Raw genomic sequence first — 22888 nt, 5'->3', positions numbered from 1 at the left:
TTTCACTCTTTCAAACTGGTAATGCAAATTCCAGAATAGTGCACATGACAATAGGAAACATCTACTTTTTTATGTTTGAGAAAATGTTTGCACACATCATCTATTCAATAAGGCGCCCAACATGATTATATCGATGTCATTTGATTTCAAGCAGCTTACTTCGCTGTAGTACATGGTGACATTCTGCACCTAGGATGCTGTTGAGATTTGATGGCACAGTGTATTTACAAGGGCTACGCTGAAAGAAATGAAAAGAGAGATGGAGGGGAAACTAACGAGAGTTCTGATTTGGAAATTGTGTAGGTTCAAGAGGATACGCCGTCCCTCGTGCCGAGAGTCTGAAATGATGTTTCCTTGCCCGCTTGATTTATGTCACCCTTTAAAAAATGTGTTCTGTATGCACACGTATACATGTGGTTGACTGCGTGATGATCTGAAAGGTGCATTCAAACAACAAATTACACCTGCTGCATGCACACCGCTCTCTTGATGCAGGAATCAATCTTAGAGTCGTTCGGGTAAAGAGCTTCCCCACTGCTCTTGATTGGAAGTTTTGGTTCCATCCCCCATGGACCACAACATTCAGCAACGCTCCGCCCCCATTGTCTCTGGCCTCTTAAATATGCAGTTTAACTCAAACAGTTAGTTTGTCATGTGCTCATTTTTCAAATCAGTCAACTTTGCACCACATCGTTTTTCCTTCCATATTTACCATTTTCCATTTCAGATCTAATATTCGCCCAGAGAATGCCACGTTTAACTCTCACCAATTCAGAATGCACACTTTCGAGAGGGCCACCACCTGCAGCTCCTGTCATATGCTTCTCAGGTGAGCTGTCATTGCACTTCTGAGGCTGGCGTTAATTGTGTTCTGAAACAAGTTAATCATTATTAACCAGTCAGATCATTACAATAGTGTTTAAAGACCTTATGAAATTGCTTTATTGCATTTTTCTGTGCTTTTTGTCCAGTGATGTTCTAAATGTGTATACATTTCTTTGAAAACAGTTTTGGAGTAGCATACAGACAAAAGTTGTGGTAGATGCCATATTACATTTTACACAGATGAAAACAAGGATGGGAGAGAGAGGCACTATGCCAAATGGAACCCTAAACCCTCACAATCTTACAAGTCCACGCTTTTGTGATGTAATGCCAGTTTGACTGTCGGTTAGAAGTCTGCTGCATAGCTCACAGGCTTCACAAAAGTGCGCATCGAGGGTGCAAATCGGCAGCCTAACGGCAGGGGTGTCCAAAATTGGTCCTGGAGGGTGTAGCTCCAACTTGCCTCAACACACCTGCTTGGAATATTCTAATTGCTGAATATGCATACACACTTTTGGCAGAGTTTTAGTGTCCTTGCGTTATTCAGCCTGAGGGTGGCACTTAGAATTGCTTTAATGTAGTCTTTATTGCCTCAGAAGAGTTGTGGAGGAATTCCAGTGAGGAAAAGAAAGTAATGTCTATTCTCAGAACAAACATAAAACAAACAACAGAACTATATAAAGTACAAATCCTTTAGTTTAAATGTGCTCTTGTGAATCAAGAGCACATTTAAAAAACTAAAGGATTTGTACTTTCATTCATTTGAAGTAACTACTCCACATAGCAAGAACAGACATGCTACTGACTAGTTATAACTAGTTACTGACCTGATGCAAACTAATATACACAGCTGTTTTGATTGATTTTGTCTTGGTCTGGAGCTAAGGTTTACGTAAGATAATGTGAAAATAACCTCTCAATGGCTCTTAATTAGAGTGCGCTACAGTTCCATTTTTCACCACATATTTACACTGGGGAAAATGTGGGGCGCTGTAGAGCTGGGGAGGGCTCAGTACATGACTGTCGAAGCCATACACAACATTTTTATATATCCTGCTCACTTTATGACTTAAAATAATCTAGAAAATCAGATGAATATTTGTTGTAGAATGCTGAACACATTTACAATTTAATATCAATTCATTTTATATAGAGGTCTATGATTTGGATGAATATTACAGACGAGCTAGTATTAGCTGATTAGCTGTTCCAGGAACAGGAATGGACACCCCTGCCCTACAGTATAGTGGACTTAACGGACATGCTCTCCTCCACTTTGGTCTGTGGCTCCTTCTTCAGGTTCTCCTGACTGGCATTCTCTTTATCACTGGAAGGAGAATCACAAGCTCATGCGCACATTGGGATGTCATTTGGGACAGGGCCATTCACACCAAGGCAATAAATACTGATAATAATAAAGATTTAGTTGTAAATTTGAATAAATTAAATGGTTGTAGGTTGTAGTGGGAGAAACTGTCATTAGAATCACTTTCAGAATGTTTTTTTTTCCAGTTGATGAACGGTAAAAACATTGACAGCCAGAATCCATCCTGCTTTAAAGAGCTCGAGCATTTAAAATGCTACATGACAAAACTGCAGCGCTCGCTTATAATAAACAGAGTGTTAACGTACATTGGTGTGGACGCTAATAGTTATTGTTCTTTGTGTGAATAGGCCTTTACAGTATTTACAATAATATGTATGAAGTCCCCTAAATTTATGGCGTTTTTATCTATTGAACGTTTCATCGGGAGAACAATTGGCATGTTGTTACAATCCATGGAACACACTGTACTTCTGTCCCTCACAGCCCTGTTTTTATTTCTGTCAAAAATTAAATATGATGCTACCCTGACTAAGGTCTATTAAAGCTAAATGGCATGGCCTAAAAGTCATAAAACTTGTTTGATTTGATGGGGTCTATAATAGTCATGTATGTTGCATGTATGTAAATGAATGAAAGTCAGCGTTGATCCATGTGACATTTTCTATCCTCCTGCTTTTCAGGGGAATTTTTAACCAAGGCTACCTTTGTACTAAATGTGGAAACGGCGCTCACAAGGGCTGTCTGGGAAGACTAGGGGTCTGTGGAAGGGCAGGTAATGGTCAGTAAATAGCTTCTCCATTTTGTAATTTCACATTTTACAACAAAGGACAGAGTTCCTCAAAGGACACTTCCTGAAATAACTTCCAACCTGGTTTCCCGTATATACACTCAACACACTAGCTACTTTCCATTCAAAGTTGCGAAATTAGAAAAATTGGAACATCGCATTAAACATTTGCGAATAAAGCACCGTTTCCATCCAATCAGACGAAGAGAACAAAATCGTCACTTCCTGATAAACTGCCAATAAATATCACCAAAAAAATGGAAGTTAATGCAGTCAGAGAAGCCACTATATATAATAATGTTTGTATCTGTAATACATTACTCCTTAGAGCGCACAGACGAAACGCAATAAACGGTAATGTTAACTTGCTCTTTGAGGCGTATGCCTGCTGTTCGGGAACGCAGTTGTGTGAGACCAATTATTAGGTAATTATACCGAACCACTTTGGCAACAGACTTTGCTTAGGCATTTCAGAATGACCAAAACAGCATTTCAGATGCTGTGCGAGATCGGTCCAGTCCGTTTGATGTGCATCAAATCATTTATTCTGTAATTCCATGTGTTTCCATCATGCACATGTTTTCTTATTGTATAAAAAATGCATCCGTCTTGAGTACATATGTTTTTTATGTGCATTTTTAGAATTTATGTGCATCTTGGCATTTCCATCCAACGTTTTATTTTTATGCGTCATCCCAAAATGCGCATAAAAAGAGGTGGATGTTCACAGAATTATACTGGAATTTATACCCAGATGATTCCAGATTCTTTTTCATGTCAAGCTCATGGGTAACATAAATATTTCAGTGTTGTAATGTAACTGTCATGCCATAGTCTGAAGGTAATGCAGAGCTAGAATATTCCCTTACTATAAGAATAAAAGGTCAGAATTCTGGTAAGTTCCACACCCTCAAGGGCCAATGTTATTGCATTCTGCTGCATGCCCCTTTTCCATTGTTTTTCTATGCAACCATGTGCAAGACAGAAATGTTTGACCACTGCATTCGCGGCTAAAAACGCGGTGCACAAGTTAAAAGTTAAAGTTTTTAAGATAATATACAAAGCAAGTAGTATGAACATAGCAACAATAACTAAATAGCTAAATAAAAAAATTATAAAATAAATTAAAGAACAAAACGAATGGCCTAACATTGGCATAGAAAGGCATAGGCATAGAGAACTTTACATAAAGGTCTATAATGCAGAATTGAGGTAATCCAGAAAGGACTGTCACACAGTTTGAAATTAAGGATGTGAGTTTGGGTCACACAAAAATAGCCTATACCTTCCAATCGTATAACATTAAGGATTTACTATTTCAGTTAACATTACTTAACTAAGTTTTAAAACAAGGCGAGTCTGAAGATTTCCAGTTTAAGATTATATATTTTTTTCTTTTCTTGCCAGTATAATACCCAGCAAAAAAGATAGTTGTTTAGTGCCTGGGAGAGTAAAAAGACGTTCAACTTTTAAAAACGACTCTCTAGACCTTGTGTTTTTTTCTATTCCATTCGCCCTGTGCCTCACGCTTTTAAAAAATCAAACCCAACCAAAGACGTTTTTGGTATGAAAATTATTTTAGTGTGGCTCTCCATTTTTGATTGAACTAATTTAACTGTACTTACTTGCTGGAGAGGTCTATAATACTTAATATAATGCCACATAATTGTAATTTGTACATGTACTGCCTTTTTGCTGCCTTTACAGTTTTCTTTTACTGTCTCTCATTATTATCTCAGGTGTTGCAGTTCAAAAATCACAGGTGAGTTAACCAACATTAATCTTAATCTAAATCAATTGTCCATACAGTACTCTTAAAACATAATGCTTGACATTTCCAGGTTGTGATATAAAAAGATCTTCCTCTATCTTCCTTTGGAAGTAGAGGAAAAGTATTGGGTAATGCAGTCTGAAGTATATGTTTTTCCTTTAAATGTATGTTTACTGTACTGACAAAATGTTGTCTTAAATGGGAATGACAGAATCATTGTTAGATCGTGTCATTGTGTCAGTGTAAAATCATTTTGACAATGTTATTACCAGTGTTGCTTAAAGCAGATAATAATAGCTGAGTGTGTTCATATTGCAGAGAATCTGTTAATGATATTCTCCCTCCTCTCTTATTTCACAGAGAAAGACAACACCTAGGAAACAAGAAGACCCAGGTGGGTGTCTTTGTCTTCAGCATGCTTCTGTATATAGACTGTGAGGATCTCAAGACTGCTGTAAAAGTATTTTATATACTGTATTTTAAAAATGTGTTGCTCTATACATAGTCTTTTGTTCACCATTATCACCCTTATTGTTGTTTATATGAGGAATTTCATTCAAGTGCTAATTGCTAGGAACTTAGTAAGTGATTCTGTGAATTCAGAATGATCTATGTGGCCGGTCCGGATAATAACAATACACATTTTATCATCAGAATGACTACGGTTCTTTAAACAGCAGTTAGTTTATACTTGATTTTATGACCTTTTAATACATCATATGCATATGTACTTTTAAAATTTAATTAGTTATACCACAGGACCATTTAAAATGATCTAGTGAAGACCAAATAGTGATTGAAAATGGTGAGAAATGTAAGGAAAGTAGACTCTTCTAAATTTTAACCTAGTAGCGTTGGAAAAAAAAGTCCATGGATCTGTCAACTATGTTTACTACTGTCAGTCTGCCTCAGCTCCTTCCCGTAACTGTTGTAAATGATTTATTTAAAAAAAAAATGTTTTCAGTCCACAGAACAACAGTTTAGCATGGTGTGTGTGAGATTTGTGTGCTTTATGTGAGCCTATATATATATATATATATATATATATATATATATATATATATATATATATATATATATATATATATATATATATATATATATATATATATATATATATATATATATATATATATATATATATATATATATATATATATATATATATATATATATATATATATATATATATAAAGAAAGTGGAAGTGGAAAATATTTAATAATTTTAAAATAAATAGAATAAGAATGATCACATTATATTATATGTATATTAATAAAAAAGTTATAACCATTTATTATAATGTGGATTTTCTTTTGTTTTTTCAGAATATATATATATTCAGGCATAACATTATGATATATGAAAGGTGAAGTGAATAACACTGATTATCTCTTCATCACAGCACCTTTAGTGGGTGGGATATATTAGGCAGCAAGTGAACATTTCATTCTCAAAGTTGATGTGTTAGAAGCAGGAAAAATGGGCAAGCGTAAGGATTTGAGCGAGTTTGACAAGGGCCAAATTGTGATGGCTAGTCGACTGGATCAGAGCACCTCCAAAACTGCAGCTCGTGTGGGGTGTTCCCGGTCTGCAGTGGTCAGTATCTATAAAAAGTGGTCCAAGGAAGGAACATTGGTGAACTGGCGACAGGGTCATGGGCAAGGCTCATTTACGTGGGGAGCGAAGGCTTGCCCGTGTGGCCCGATCAAAGCTACTGTAGCTCAAATTGTTCAGTAAGTTAATGCTGGTTCTGATAGAAAGGTGTCAGAATAGAATACACAGTGCATCACAGTTTGTTGCGTATGGGGCTGCATAGCCGCAGACCAGTCAGGGTGACCATGTTGACCGCTGTCTACCGCCGAAAGCACCAACAGTGCCCACGTGAGCATCAGAACTGGACCACGGAGCAATGGAAGAAGGTGGCCTGGTCTGATGAATCATGTTTTCTTTTACATCACGTGGATGGCCAGGTGCGTGTGCGTCGCTTACCTGGGGAATACATGGCACCAGGATGCACTATGGGAAGAAGGCAAGCCGGTGGAGGCAGTGTGAAGCTTTGGGGATGTTCTGCTGGGAAACCTTGGGTCCTGCCATCCATGTGTATGTTACTTTGACACGTACAACCTACCTAAGCACTGTTGCAGACCATGTACCATGGTCTCTTTCAGCAGGATAATGCGCCCTGACAAAGCAAAAATGGTTCATGAATGGTTTGAAGAGCACTACAAGTTTGAGGTGTTGACTTGGCCTCCAAATTCCCCAGATCTCAATCAGATCGAGCATCTGTTGGATGTGCTGAACAAACAAGTCTTATCTATGGAGGCTCCACCTCACAACTTACAGGTATTAAAGGATCTGCTGCTAACACCTTGATGCCAAATACCACAGCACACCTAGTGTCTAGTGGAGTCCATGCCTCAATGGGTCAGGACTGTTTTGGCAGCAAAAGGGGGACCAACACAATATTAGAATATAATGTTATGCCTGATCGGTATATGTATATATAATTACAAAATGAATGAAGAAATTAATTAAAATATATGATGAAGAAATTAATACTTTTATTTAGCAAGGACACATTCAATTTTGAAGTTTTTTCAACTGTGTGGCGACCTTGTTTTGTGGTTTGTCATTCACAGAAGTATTACCTGTAAACAGGCAGGAGATCTTCTCATTTTGCTCCAAAAACACTGCCACATCATTTTATTTTCAGAATTGTGAAACTTCGTGCTCAGCTTAAACAGTTGCTGATTTTCAAAATTGCTGCTGTTCTGTTTTGCTCTACTGGGACTAAATAACAATCCTGAAGTGCTGAAAGGGTGTTCATGTTGATGGGAGGAAGAAGTGGTCAGAAACAATGTATTATAGAAACTGCACAAAATTAGCTTGCTCATTTTATTGCTGTTTATTTAACATGATTCATTTCTGATTTAAAATAGTGTTTTTACCAACATTTTACTTTTAAATAAGCTCAAGTGTGCTGACAGATGAAGTGATAGACGCTCACAGTTGAAGCAGTTTTATTATATTCATTACCAACTCAGTTCTCTGTACTGGATTGAATCAAAAAATAGCTCTGGCACATTTGGCCGCATTCACTTCTACAACATTGTACTTATCAGTAACTACTGCTGATTGAGTGCTTTATTGAGAAATTGTAATATGAACAACGTAAATGGATTCTTTCTTCGGGAAGTCTAATGTTCACACAAATTTCAGCAGGTAAAACATCTCCTTGGTTTAGACCATGGATACACATTGAAGATATCAAGTCAAGTTATAAGTTAACCAAGAACGCATCAATGGAAATTCACTTAATCCTCAAATTGATGAGTTGTTTCACGATCACTAACTGCCACACTTTTTTCTTCCAGTAATCTGCTTTAAGAAATCTGTACTTGTACAAATTTGATACTCCTAGTAAACACCATATAAAACACCTGGGATGTCAAATATGTCCTTTTAGTTACCTTCAGGCAAGGGCCGGTCAGCACCAGTCAGAGCTGCCAGGGTCAATTCAATGGGCTGTAATGGCAGGAAAACAATAGGTCACTGTTGTAACCCCGGTTCTCTGAAACATCGAGTGGAGAGATCCACCTATGGGAAGGGCATCCAATTGAAACCAAGTCTGGCTAGACAGACAGAAGCGTGCAGCCAGTGCCCGGTAACCCCCCACAGGTACGAACAAGATGTGCTTTAACTGGAGACTTTTAGCTTTAATTTGAGGGTATTTCCATCCAAATCAGGTGAACATTGTAGGAATTACAACAGTTTGTATATGTGCCTCCCACTTTTTAAGGGACCAAAAGTAATGGGACAGATTAACAGTCATAAATCAAACATTCACTTTATAATACTTGGTTGCATGTCCTTTGCAGTCAATTACAGCCTGAAGTCTGGAACGCATAGACATCACCAGACGCTGGGTTTAATCCCTGGTGATGCTCTGTCAGGCCTTTACTGCTACTGTCTTCAGTTCCTGCTAGTTCTTGGGGCATTTTCCCTTCAGTCTTGTCTTCAGCAAGTTAAATGCGTGCTCAATCGGATTCAGGTCAGGTGATTGACTTGGCCATTGCATAACATTCCACTTTTTTCCCTTAAAAAACTCTTTGGTTGCTTTCACAGTATGCTTCGGGTCATTGTCCATCTGCACTGTGAAGCACCGTCCAATGAGTTCTGAAGCATTTGGCTGAATATGAGCCGATAATATTGCCCGAAACACTTCAGAATTCATCCTGCTGCTTTTGTCAGCAGTCACATCATCAATAAATACAAGAGAACCAGTTCCATTGGCAGCCATACATGCCCACCCCATGACCCTACCACCAGTTCCTTTTCTTCTCCATACTCTTCTCTTCCCATCACTATGGTACAAGTTGATCTTGGTCTCATCGGTCCTTAGGATGTTGTTCCAGAACTGTGAAGGCTTTTTTAGATGTTGTTTGGCAAAATCTAATCTGGACTTCCTGTTTTTGAGGCTCACCAATGGTTTACATCTTGTGGTGAACCCTCTGTATTCACTCTGGTGAAGTCTTCTCTTGATTGTTGACTTTGGCATACATACACCTACCTCCTGGAGAGTGTTCTTGTTCTGGCCAACTGTTGTGAAGGGTGTTTTCTTCACCTGGGAAAGAATTCTTCAGTCATCCACCACAGTTGTTTTCCGTGGTCTTTCGGGTCTATTGGTGTTGCTGAGCTCACCGGTGCATTCTTTCTTTTTAAGGATGTTCCAAACAGTTGATTTGGCCACACCTAAAGTTTTTCCTATCTCTCTGATGAGTTTATTTTGTTTTTTCAGCCTAATGATGGCTTGCTTCACTGATAGTGACAGCTCTTTGGATCTCATATTGAGAGTTGACAGCAACAGTTTCCAAATGCAAATAGCACACTTGAAATTAACTCTGAACCTTTTATCTGCTCCTTGTAAATGGGATAATGAGGGAATAACACACACCTGGCCATGGAACAGCTGAGCAGCCAATTGTCCCATTACTTTTGGTCCCTTAAAAAGTGGGAGGCACATATACAAACTGTTGTAATTCCTACACTGTTCACCTGATTTGGATGTAAATACCCTCAAATTAAAGCTAAAAATCAGCAGTTAAAGCACATCTTGTTCGTTTAATTTCAAATCCATTGTGGTGGTGTATAGAGCCAAAAACATTAGAATTGTGTCGATGTCCCAATATTTATGGACCTGACTGTATGTGCCCCCAGCGGACAAGCATCAGGCTGGCCATTTGCGCTTTGAGTCGGAGGGGGTAGGGTTCGAGGGCTTTCCAGCCACGGCGGGAATAGATTGCCCACAGGGCTTTGCAGTGGGTGGGTTACTCTGCCATGGAGGGGGTTTGTTGCGGGGCCTTTCCTTGCCCTGATGGAAATTTCGTCCCGTGACAATGGGGTAAGGCAAATAATAATAATAATAATAATAATAATAATAATAATAATAATAATAATTAATTACATTTTATATAGCGCTTTTCTAGGCACTCACTCAAAGCGCTTTTACATAGAAGGGGGGAATCTCCTCAACCACCACCAATGTGCAGTATCCACCTGGATGATGCGACGGCAGCCATATTGCGCCAGTACGCCCACCACACACCAGCTGATTGGTGGAGAGGAGACTGAGGGATGATACCAATCGTATATATATATGGGGATGATTAGGAGGCCATGATGGACAGGGGCCAATGGGCACATTTTTTTTTTGGCCAGGATGCCGGGGTTACACCCCCACTCTTTATCGAAGGACATCCTGGGATTTTTAATGACCACAGAGAGTCAGGACCTCAGTTTAACGTCTCATTCGAAGGACGGTGCTTGTTACAGTATAGTGTCCCCATCACTATACTGGGGCGTTAGGACCCACACAGACCACAGGGTGAGCATCCCCCTGTTGGCCTCACTAACACCTCTACCAGCAGCTACCTAGTTTTCCCAATTTGGTCTCCCATCCAGGTACTAACCAGGCTCAGCCCTGCTTAGCTTCAGTGGGAAACCAGTCTCTGGCTACAGGGTGATATGGCTGCTGGCAAAGCACAGGGGGCGCCTGGCGTGGGGCTGCCTTCCTAGGAAGGCATAACTCCTTCTTGTCGTCATAACGCTGCTGCCTCAGTTTGATGGCGGGACCAAAGAGAGCACGGCCGGGCTCAACTGGAGCACCTGCGATGTGCCTCTTCTCACTGTCTGGGAGGCCTGACAAGATAAGCCAGAGCAGGGTTGGTGAAGGAGATCCTTTATCTAGCTGTTACCCTAAGTCGTCCAAAATCTCCGCCTGGTAAGCGGAGAGGAGTGAGGAAACGTTAAGGGCCCTGACAGCCAAGGCCGAGGACTTGTATGCGTCCTGGTGGATAGAGGCAGAAAAACAGTCCATTTTGTTGGGCAGGACTGGCTTCGGGGGAGCAAGCAGCCCGCCATGGACAAGCGATAAAGGGCTTGATAGCAGGGGATCACCCAAGCCGTGAGCCGCCATATCCTTCATCTCGAGGCCCGCAAGACTGTGTCTCCATAGCGTCTTGTCAGATGCATTGCGAGTTCCCATTCATACAAATGGAACATAGGTTCCCTGAGAAGGGGAACGAGAAACTGTGTCTCGCTGCCATGCTTTCAGGGTGCCTTCCACGTCTTCTTCAGAAAAAGAAGGTGATTAGGTGTTCCTCAGGCGCCCTTTTATATTCACGGTCTCATAGGCTGTCGCCGGCCAATACAATTGTCGCATTTGCACGTGCTTCAGACACCGGTCACACTGAGGCGTTCCCCATAGCGTCTTGTCAGACGTAGTGTCTTGTTCCCCTTATCAGGGAACCTAGGTTACATTTGTAACCCGAGACGTTTAGTAACAGAGGAATCGATCAGTTCAGTCTAGTGGCTTAGATCTCCATAAACCTCTCCAAAACATGTAAAATAACAGTTTTTTATGGTCTGCTTTAAGACCCGGACACCTGGCAGTATTAAAAACAACAAGTTTATAGACGGGATATTAAGGAGCTGTTTTATGCTAGAAGAAACCCACAGCCTGCTTCTAGGGCTTCAGGGCGAGTTTATGCTTTCCCCCAGTTTTATTAACCACCATACATCGAGGCTGAAGAGAAAGAACCCGTCTCAGATGATCTCCTTCTCTGTCATTGGATGGGATTGTGGAAACAACAATTGCTGCAATGCGTCACTTTATTTGTCCTGTGTGAATGAGAAAAATGGACATTTGCTTTGGGTTGGAAGGGCCACCCACAGAGCTCCAGCACAGTGCTGTATTGTAGCAAAATCAGTGGCTGTGTTGCTTGATGTGAAATTAATTTCCATAAACTGTTTATAAGATGCCACTAAGCATTTGTTAATACGTGTATCATAAGCAAATTGGTATACACTTTTCTTAGTTGCTTTGTAATGATTTATGGTCTTAAATATAATTACTAATATTTAGTATTAATATTAATATTGAGTTTTGGACACAAGGAAGACACGACTGTAATAAAAGTAACTAACAAAGACTGAATGGAGAAAGTGCAAAAGGATTGATAAATGCCAGTGACTGGGTTGGATGTTACTATGGCAGTTATCGTATGGAAAGATAAACAGTAATGGTAAGGTAAACTTTATTCTGAATTCAACAAATAAATCGAGAGATTATTTGTTATTAACTGACAGTAGATTTATAAAATACACTAATGCCAAGGTCTCTGGAAAGAGGTTTGGTAAAGTGATATTTACTTTACGCCTGGAAGACGAAGAGGCTCTACAAGTTAGCAATAACTTCTAAAGAGTTCCTACAATTTATAATTCTAATTCAGTCAACAATCTTTCATGATTGTTATTTATTGTCAAGGTGAAATTCCTTGGCTGGTGCCCTGTAATATAGTAAGGCACTGACACTCTCATACTCACTTGAGGTGATGTGTGACCAAAAAGACAATATTAATATTAATACTAAATATTGATATTAATATTAATGACCATAAATCACTACAGCTTTGGGAGCTTTTTTGTGGCTTTCTTCTTTTTTGTCTTTGGGGAAAAATGTACATTCAGGCATATTTTGCCTAATTTCAGTTTTAGTTTAATTTTAGTTTTATCAAGTTCATAAGAAGTATAACTCATCACCTTTTTCATAGTTCCTCATTGTACTGTATTTAATGTAAATCTATCAGCAAGCCATTTGATGTAGGTAATCTGAAATATTGAACGAGAAAATGGGTGGGATTTGATATTTTCCATTGGGAATTGATTGAAAGTGGGCGTTAAGTACCAGTATGTGGTCAAGTGGTTGAAAAATAAAAGGGTTTGCTGATCAAAAATCTTTTCTTTTGAATTATTTACACAAATGAAACATGCTAAATAACACCATGAACCTGGTTTAGATATAGGGCCAATTTGATTTTATGTAAAATTTTGTTTTCACAGGTTTGCCAAAAATGCTGGTCATCAAAGATTATTTTGGGGTCCCCAGTCCTCAGGGCGGACCACCGCTGAATGCTCAGATTGGTGATGTCATAGAGGTCATCTGTGCCGATCCTCACAGCTCCTGGTGGCAGGTCAGATAAAATACCACAGTATTTAAACACCTAATAGCTGTATTGTATTCTGTGGTGTCATGGGACCCTGAAGCTTGATCACAACATATCTCAAAGCAAACAGGGCACACATAACCTTTTATACAGATTTGTAACATTCCAACCAAAAGATAAATGCAGTAACCAGTATTTCCATAGCCAATGGGCTGTTAGTCCATTTGTTAATTATAAAAAATAAACTTTACAAAATAATCAATTGTTTAGTTTGTTAAATAACTAATGATTTAATATTACTTTGTACTTGCAGCACTTGAATGAAGTGTTTTATATATTGTAATATTTGATTATTATTGCACAAACTTGTTAAGTATCTAATATGCTACTGTAAATACAAACACATCTGTACTCAACCCAGAGATATTTTATCATCATTGAGATACTATTGTAGCTTTTATGAATATTTTGAATTCATTTAAATTTTTTATATTTTCCGGTTTCATCTGAATTTTATTGTATGTTTTGGCATGGTATGTTTTTATATTTTTAATTGTTTTTATTTTATTTTAGTACAACTATCTGAAATAAAATAAGTTCAAGTTTTTGTATACAGTATTTTATTTCAGTTAACTTCCATGTTATTTAAAGTAATGCAAATGTTTTTTTATGGTTTTGGTTTTTAGTTTTATTTTTAGTTAACTATAATAACCCTGACTCAACCTAATGCAACACTACAATATACAAATGTTACATTGAATAGTCACTGAAAACAATCATTTTTCACATTGCTTTCTAATATGCACTGATACCCAAATGAGCCGTCAGATATAGTGACTGCAGAGCACAGTCTTTGTTCAGGCATGTTTCAGCATTGCAGTTTTGTCTCAAGCTTATTGTCACAGACTGTTCCTGTGTTATTTATTTCTGGCTCATGCCAGGCTGTTGTGGCTCTTTTTCTCTGTGGTTTATGGTGGCACTAAAACCTCATCTTCCTCCTGGTGTTGCTCCAATCTGGCCGACGCACCTCAAACAGCTCGGCAGGGAATAGACACTTAGCGAGATTTCCCATGCTTTATGCTGGGCTATTTCTGCCTGATAGCACACACGAGGTAAAAAAAAACACCTACAGGTCAAAAATGGATGCCAAGAGATTCACCGAGCCAACAGACTGCGACAGGCAGTGGCTAGACGTGCGTGTCAGCCGTGGTTCTTCACGCATTTGGCAGGTCATAGAGGGGAGCGAGAAGTGCTACTATTGAATGATAATGCACATCACTGGTTTATTTTATCTTGTGTGAAACGACACTTAACTCTTAATAAGGCTACTAAATCTTCAGGGTCCCATGACACCAAAGAATGGAATTACAGAGCACTAAGCATCCATCTCCCATGTTACTGGAAGACAATTATCTCTGTCCTGTTGCCAGAACAGTGCAATCGATCACTGTAATTTAATTTGATCCTTTAGGCTGCCAACTGTTTACTCTAATGGGGTAATAAGTTTAATCTTTATCATACGCTTATCTGTGGCATAACAAATATAAAGGGCTTTCAAAAGCTACAGCGAAACATTATTAAGCCAAATAAATCATGAATACAGTTCCAGTTTGGGGCTCCAATCTAATTTGTGTGTAGAGGTGCATTTTTCTGAAATTCATTTCATACTTGTTAGAGGTGATCTTAAAGGGGGCCTGGAAAGAAAAGTGTATATATTTTTCACTATAGTTGTTTGAGAAGATCCTCATTACAACCTCAGTTAAATCTTCAGCCAAACTCGCAATCAATCATAGTCTGCTAAATTTTGGCACCTTGTTCCGGCACATTCACAGCACATTATAACCTCCCAGCTGTTGTTTCATACTGAGTCAGGGGGAATTGTCTGTTTTTATCCAAAAATATACCGATAATTGTGGCTGAAGCCATGCAAGAAATGAGCCTATTTTAAAACTGGCATCCGGCCTGCGATTGCTCAATACAATCTATTGCGTGAGGACATAATATGAAACTCGAGTCTAATGTTATTCATAAATCCAAATATGCTCGGAGCAGCAATATCAAACAATGGCTTATTGGCGAGTGTCATGATTCACAAGGTTCTGCTGTGGAAGTTGTATTATTATTATTCAGCATTAGGTGATGCTTTCATTCTGATGCGTAACGGAGTTTAACCATGGGTAGGGGCTGAACAGTAATTAACTGTGGCTCTAAATGAGATTCACTGCTTGTTGTGAGCTAATTGTCTTAGATTTATTAAAGCAAAGGGGAGGGGGGAGCGTTGCCTCAAGGCAAATATAATGCAATTAACAACCACACTTCCTGGCAGGGCAAAATCCTGACAACGCAAGAGACCGGCTTCTTTCCAAGTGATGCAGTCAAGCCCTGCCCATGTGTAAGTATCTATATTTGGATGACTTGCACAATCATTTCAATACTGTTTTTCAATTTCAATCAGTTTTTTAATTAATACTTTTTTGGCAAGGATGCATTAAATTCATCAAAAGTGGCAGTACAGGCTTCTATACTATTATTTTGAAACTTAGTCCTCAAACAATCCTGAGAAATTTTTTTATGATTTCCACAAAAAAAATAAAAAAATAAGCAGCACAACTTTGATAAAAAATAATAAATGTTTCTTGAGCACCAAATCAGCATATTAGAATCAATTATGAAGGATCATGTGACACTGAAGACTGGATTAGTGGGATCACTTTACTGGAGTAATGTATACAATTTTAATATATATAGATTTATGTTATGTTTTATGTTTTGTTCCCTATCCAGTCCATCTCATCCATTAAAAAATACACAGATCAGGCATAACATTATGACAGGTGAAGTGAATAATGCCAATTATCTCTTCATTACGGCACCTGTTAGTGGGTAGGATATATTAGGCAGCAGGTGAACATTTTGTCCTCAAAGTTGATGTGTTAGAAGCAGGAAAAATAGGCGTAAGGATTTGAGCGAGTTTGACAAGAGCCAAATTGTGATGGCTAGACGACTGAGTCAGAGCATCTCCAAAACTGAAGCTCTTGTGTGGTGATCCCATTCTGCAGTGGTCAGCATCTATCAAAAGTGGTCCAAGGAAGGAACATTGGTGAACCGGCAACAGGGTCATGGCTGCCCATGACCCTGTTGCCGGTTCACCACTGTTCCTTCAAGGCTCATTAATGCATGTGGGGAGCGAAGGCTGGCCTGTGTGGTCCGATCAAACAGACGAGCTCCTGTAGCTCAAATTGCTCAAGAAGTTAATGTTGGTTCTGATAGAAAGGTGTCAGAATCACAGTGCATTGCAGTTTTTTGCGTATGGGGCATGTGAGCATCAGAATGCTATGGCCTGGTCTGATGAATCACGTTTTCTTTTACATCACGTGGATGGCCATGTGCCAGGCGTCGCTTACCTAGGAAACACATGGCACCAGGATGCACTATGGGAAGAAGGCAAGCCAGTGGAGGTAGTGTGATGCTTTGGGCAATGTTCTGCTGGGAAACCTTGGGTCCTGCCATCCAAGTGGACCTAAGCATTGTTGCAGACCATGTACACCCTTTCATGGAAACAGTATTCCCTGGTGGCTGTGGCCTCTTTCAGCAGGATAATACGCCCTGCCACAAAGCATAAAATGGTTCAGGAATGGTTTGAGGAGCACAACAACAAGTTTGAGGTGTTGTCTTGGCCTCCAAATTCCCCAGATCTCAATCCAATCGAGCATCTGTGGGATATGCTGAACAAACAAGTCGGAGGACCCACCTCGCAACTTACAGGACTTAAAGAATCTGCTGCCAACATTTTGGTGCCAGATACCACAGCACACCTTCAGGGGTCTAGTGGAGTCCATGCCTCGACGGGTCAGGGCTGTTTTGGCAGCAAGAGGGGGAGCAACACAATATTAGGATGATTATAGGATAATGTTATGTCTGATCGGTGTATATAATAGTAATAATAATATTAATTATATTTGTCAACAAAACTAATTTGTCAACATAAATGGGTATAATTGGTAATGTATATATGCATGACATTGTTTATAATGTGTCCCATGCTTAGGTACCCAGGACAGTCGACTATTCAGCACAACCCTGGTAAATCTAAATGTTCAACCACATTTACTCTAATATCCACGACACATAACTACTATACACGTGCTGAGCTCTGTTGTTTTGGTTTCAACCATATGCACGTTGGCTTGTGTGAGCAGGTTCGCCGGGCCCATAGAGAGGCACCACGCAGAGTCCGAGCTCATGGAGAGAGAGAACAGCACCTACCTGGTGCGATACAGGAGCCGGGAGAGCAGAGAGTATGCCATCAGCATCAAGTACGTTTAGCTATTATACTACTTCATGTATTTGAGCAAGCGTGTTTTTATTGCGCATAAAATTGCTGTGACGGATGGTTGATGAGGTTCTTGCTCGAACGTCCTTTTGCATGCAAAGCTTAGCTTTCTTTATGCATTTCCCTCCATGCAACCCAATACATTATGCATCACGAATTAGCATACAGCTCATTGTGTAGCATGGATGTGGTCAGTGAGTTATCACACTACATGCTCAGTGTGGGCTTTATTGCCTCAGAACATTTTATAGTTGCTTGTCTCGTGCTTAAACCAATCACAGGGTCTTTGTCAAAACATGTTGCCCTCTTTATGTGGGGCTTTAGATCCCGTGGGTGTGTTGACCTGTGGTCAGAGACTGACAGAACTATTCCACATCCTTATGTTATAGGAAATTGTGTGCACAACACGCTCATGTTTAAAATTTAAAGGGATTGTGTTTTTTTTTATAGCTGGTCCAAGGTCATGAAACAACCTGCCACTGGACATTATTATTCTCCTGCTCGTGACCTCTTTAGATCCAGTATTAAAGGGATAGTTTTCCCAAAAATGAAAATCATTTTCACCCTCATGTCATTTTTTGACATGGCTCATCTCAGGTGTTAAAAGCATTTTAATTGCACATTTAAAGCATTTGAGTATGCACTTGTTTTTAATGTGCTCCATAAATAAAAATATATGTCTTGGTTTGTCAGCTCATTCCCAGGGAAGCTCCTTTGAGATGGCTGACATTAAGGAAGTACTGACAATCCTGGAATGGTTACAATGTTTCTCTGCCATCTGCAGGTACAACAACGATGTGAAGCACATTAAGATCCTTACTAAGGAGGGCTGCTTCTACATTGCTGAAAGCAGGACGTTCAAGACTGTATTAGTAAGTGGGTTTGAGTTGCACAGAAGCAATGGTCTTCATCAGCATTTGCTCTATTTATCATAGCCGTATGAATACATATGTAGGGTGCTATAATTCAATGTCGCTATCTGTGCTGCAGAGACCTGAGCTTTTTTTATCGGAAAGCCAGAACATTTGCTGATCTGCATATTTCTGTATTTCATTAGCATAATTAATAACATGGGTCCAGCTATTAATCCATTAGAGTCACTAATACTACTGCAACCTTGTTACATTTTCTTTTAAAATGATAAAGTTTTTCCTTATAAAAAAAAACACTGTGGTGACAGCATGTAACAAGGATGGTAAAGCTTTGATGTATACCATAGTACTGAATGATTACTAAATCATATATCATGGTACTCCATACGTCAAAAAATGCATAGCATTATCATGGTACACATCCATAAAACCATACTGTATATGTATGTTTTTGTAAGTGTTGCTATATAGAGATATTAAAATTATCTATATATAACAACTTACAAAAACATACATATACAGTATGGTTTTATGGATGTGTACCATGATTATGCTATGGGCAATTATAGCTGATCCACTAAGATAAAAGACAGGGTTTCCCAAATGCAGTCAGTTCAGATGAAATGCTAATAATTAGTTATTCATAAAAATGTAAAATTGAAATAAATAAAAATAGTAAAAAATTAATCACAAAATGTGGATTTGACCATTACATGCGAATTTGTACAAATTTTTTTTCAAATGTTAACTTAAAATCTCAAGGGAATGCTTAGAGTAAATATTTTAGATGGCAAAAAAATGTGAGAATCCCTATAACAAGCTTTTAAACTTGTGATGTTTCTGTCCAGGGACTGGTTGAATATTACAAACAGCACTCTCTGAAAGAGGGTTTCCGTACACTGGACACAACTCTGCAGATGCCATTTAAGGAGCTCAGAACTTCTGGTGAGTATCTACATCTCGTTCAGATTAACTCTCATTATATGATGATCTTATAGCCCTGTTCACACTGACAGCGACTAGACCAGAATTCATTTTTAGTTACCGCAACCATTGCGACTCGAGAACGTTGTGAGAAATAAAATCTTTTGCAGATGCCAATGGAACAAAAATATTTTTTCCACAAAGATATTAAGCAGCACAATTGTTTTCAACATTGATAATATTTCAAACTCACATGAGGCACGAATGGGAAAACACTTCTGCAGAATAGTTGACAATTCAGTCCCTAGATTTTTATTGATATAGGGCTTCCAAACACAATACAACTGGTCTATCTGACCATTAACAAGAGAAGGTAAATATTCCAGAATTAGTTCATTAAAATCTTGTTTTTGAGTCTTTTTTTTTTCCTAGATACAAAAGTAAGAAGATTATACAGTCGTTTATGCAAGTTTATTCTCGCAATTCTGACATTTTTTTTCTCAGAATTGTTTATATCTCACAATTCTGACTTTATAACATGCAATTAAGAGTTTTAAAGTCAGAATTGTGAGATATAAACTAATCCCCCCCCCCCCCCCCCCCAGTCCCGTTGCTGGCCGTATTGGTGCCCTAAATGTAATTACTTTATGGTGCCCGCAATGGGGCGTTCGCGAATTTGTAGAGCTGAGCTGTCGCAGGCTGGAGAATCCTTTATTTGATGTGTTGTTGGTTCATTGTGCTGCGATTCGTGATCAGACTCAGACATATATTGGCTAGGGCTCGCAAAGCCCAAACACAAAGCCCGGGACGGGTCTATGTGTTTTCCAGACGGCTACCAAAAAGTATCACCGGCCTGCCAACGGGCTATCTTAAATAGTGAAATAACATTCCTTTCTTGATGTGCGTTGTTCACTCTCTTGACTTGATATTTGAAGGAAAAATGCTGTCGCAGAAGTTTTGATCATTCTGATTTGTCTGACTCTGCAATGAGGCTTGTGTGTGTGTGTGTGTGTGTGTGTGTGTTAGTGATGCACAGTTCACTGGATTTCTCAATGTTAAGTGGTTTCTTAATTTTTTCCTGAGCTGTATATGCTTTACTGTATATTGGCCATTGGCCGGCACTGCTCTGTATCGACATCGGGCATTCAAAAAAATCTATAACGGTTGACCACTACTATAGTGCACGCAAGATGGAGCTCAAATTCAGGTTATCGTTCTGTGAGCGATTTCTCTTTTCTGTATGATTAATCTTTGCACACGTACAGAAAAGTTATAAAAATATTATAAAAAAATATATTTGTACTTTTTTAATTATAAAGAGATTTAATTAAAGAAATGGCCTCATTGTAAGTATTGTAATATTCTAAGTACTACTTAGAATAGCACTGCTGTGATATGCAAACATACAAAATTGTTCCCCTGCAGAATGTTAGTCTTTAAATTTGTTGCCACAATAGAAAGACATCTTCTTTGTCAGAGAGTTATGGCCAGTTACACAGTAACTGCATCCAGCAGCAGGAACATGTACTAGCAGCGATTAAAATCACTGTCGATGTGAACGGGTTTTCATACAGGTCCTCTTTTAATGGCAGGAGGCATAGTTTGTGCTCAGGATGTATTTTTAGCTGGAGATTTATGTATGTGTCAAGACACCTCTCTGACTCTTTTGATTAAATATAAATGTTAAACACTTGACATGCTGGTCGTTGGGTGAAAAAAGTGTGCATGCACGCGTGTTGCCTTCATGGGAAAAAGCGTACGTCTGTACTCCAGTTCTCATTGCCCAAGATGGCTCCTCAAAGAGACAGACCGATGCTGTGAAGCGAGCCGTACCCACTCGGCACCTGGCAGCAGGAAAAAAGCTGTTTGTGTCTGGCTCTGCAGCCCCTGCTGCAGGCGACACAGCGAGAGAGAGGACTCGGCTAAACAAGACTCAAGTAGCACCGGCAATCTCCCTGACACGACATGACAGTTTGGTTTGAGTTACAGGAAAAAAAGCCATGATGGATGCTAAGCTTCCCCTCACCTGTAGGGACTTGGCTGATTTTCTCTCTCGCAGTTGAGAGAAAAAAAAAAAGTCCCTGCACTGAGAAATGAAAGGGCAACTAGTGGAGACATGGAAAGTCAGCTTTATTGAACAGAGAGAGATGTGTCACGTAGAAAAAGGCTTAGCGAACGAGTACAGCTCTGTTGATAGAAAGAACTATAGTGGGGATTGTGAATTGGGGTTTCGCGGTTTTACTTGTCCTTTTTTCGTAGACATCCACGGCTTATTAGAGGTGTTTATACTCGACTGCCACTCTCGGTAATGCATCCTTTCACAAACCGCAGCAGAAAATCCGGGCCCTTGATGCATCCTGAGACATCGCTCTCGCTGATGTGCCCCAAACCAAAACACATACAAATACGCCAACAGATCAGTGGGCGTGTGGGCGCTGACACGTCTGCAGGCGTAGAGTGTTTGGTAAACACATTGAACACAAAGGGAGATATCAAGGCTGTGTTTGATAAGCTAATGTGAGAAAAGTTATTTGCAATCGGTTTCAATTCTGCGTAGATATTGAACACGCGATTTCTGAGTGACAGCGTCACAGGAAAAATTAGTTGGCTCATCATCTACTGCTTCGTTCCCCCCAGAGGAGATGCAAAGCAGGAAGGCAAACATATTGTGGATCTGACATTTGCTAGTTTACATATTAGAAAGTCCTGGATGCTCAGATGGGCGTTCAGATGGTAACAGGACTTGCGCTCTGTATGAACGCTATCACAGCTGCGTCAGTGACAGGGCCAGGAGCACACACTTGGCAAAAGCTATCAGAACACCTTTTTTTTAATCAATATTCCAGCCACTCCTGCCCCAATAGTCCATATGGCTGAAGTAGTCAACATTTTGGTGTTGCTATAAAGGCTGTGTATTGCTTGTGTTTTCAGCATTTGCCGTCTCACTATTTGAGGACAGTCCACATGAACTTCATTCAGAGCTGCTATGAAAGTTAACTTCACAAGCATTTCACGGTTTCATCTGAAAAAGCTATTGTCATAGGTCTTTGTGACAAACTAAAAGTTTGTCAAATGTTTCTAAAAAGTTAAATTTACTTCATAAATTAATAATAATAAAAAATGCAATACTTTATTCATTAAAAATGTATACAGTATACAAGTTGTGTTGTACACCTTATTTGTGAAAAAATATATAAAATATTTGTTTTATGAATTAATTTCATTAGACACCATTTATTTATGATAAATTTGTTTTAAATAATCAAACAAAATGTAAAAAAATACAATTGAAAACTCTAAAAAAAATATATATATAATAATATTAAGTTCCCTTTCGAAAGAGTTATGTTTATCTCGCCTCTGGGCGGCCTGCGACACTGTGGCTCCCACCCTGCCGGTCTAATGCCTGAATGGCAGGGCGTACATGTCAGTGGGTCACGCTGCGGCGGCTTTGCACACCACAGCTGTGTTGCAGGCGTACCAGGCAGACCTGCTGAGGGACCTCGATCAGGGGGAGGGACCCCCTGAGGCGGAAGTCGAGTCG

At 39.3% G+C, this 22888-nt stretch overlaps 1 protein-coding gene across 1 annotated transcript in view; it reads left to right on the top strand.

The window, feature by feature from the left end:
- vav3b (vav 3 guanine nucleotide exchange factor b) overlaps window positions 1-22888 on the top strand; it is a gene marked incomplete at its 5' end in the record, with an annotated part of 71912 nt that overhangs the window by 41246 nt on the left and 7778 nt on the right. Inside the window, 10 exons of the mRNA XM_079818540.1 lie at window positions 728-829; window positions 2833-2924; window positions 4679-4701; window positions 5071-5104; window positions 13112-13242; window positions 15542-15607; window positions 17264-17298; window positions 17415-17531; window positions 18333-18420; window positions 19269-19365. Coding sequence (XP_079674666.1) covers window positions 728-829; window positions 2833-2924; window positions 4679-4701; window positions 5071-5104; window positions 13112-13242; window positions 15542-15607; window positions 17264-17298; window positions 17415-17531; window positions 18333-18420; window positions 19269-19365 — 785 coding nt within the window. The remainder of the gene's footprint in view (window positions 1-727; window positions 830-2832; window positions 2925-4678; window positions 4702-5070; window positions 5105-13111; window positions 13243-15541; window positions 15608-17263; window positions 17299-17414; window positions 17532-18332; window positions 18421-19268; window positions 19366-22888) is intronic.

Source organism: Gobio gobio (genome assembly GCF_949357685.1).
Source record: "Gobio gobio genome assembly, chromosome: 6".
NCBI lineage: Eukaryota > Metazoa > Chordata > Actinopteri > Cypriniformes > Gobionidae > Gobio > Gobio gobio.
Note: the sequence above shows the minus strand (reverse complement) of the source record. Positions and strands in the feature narration are given on the sequence as shown.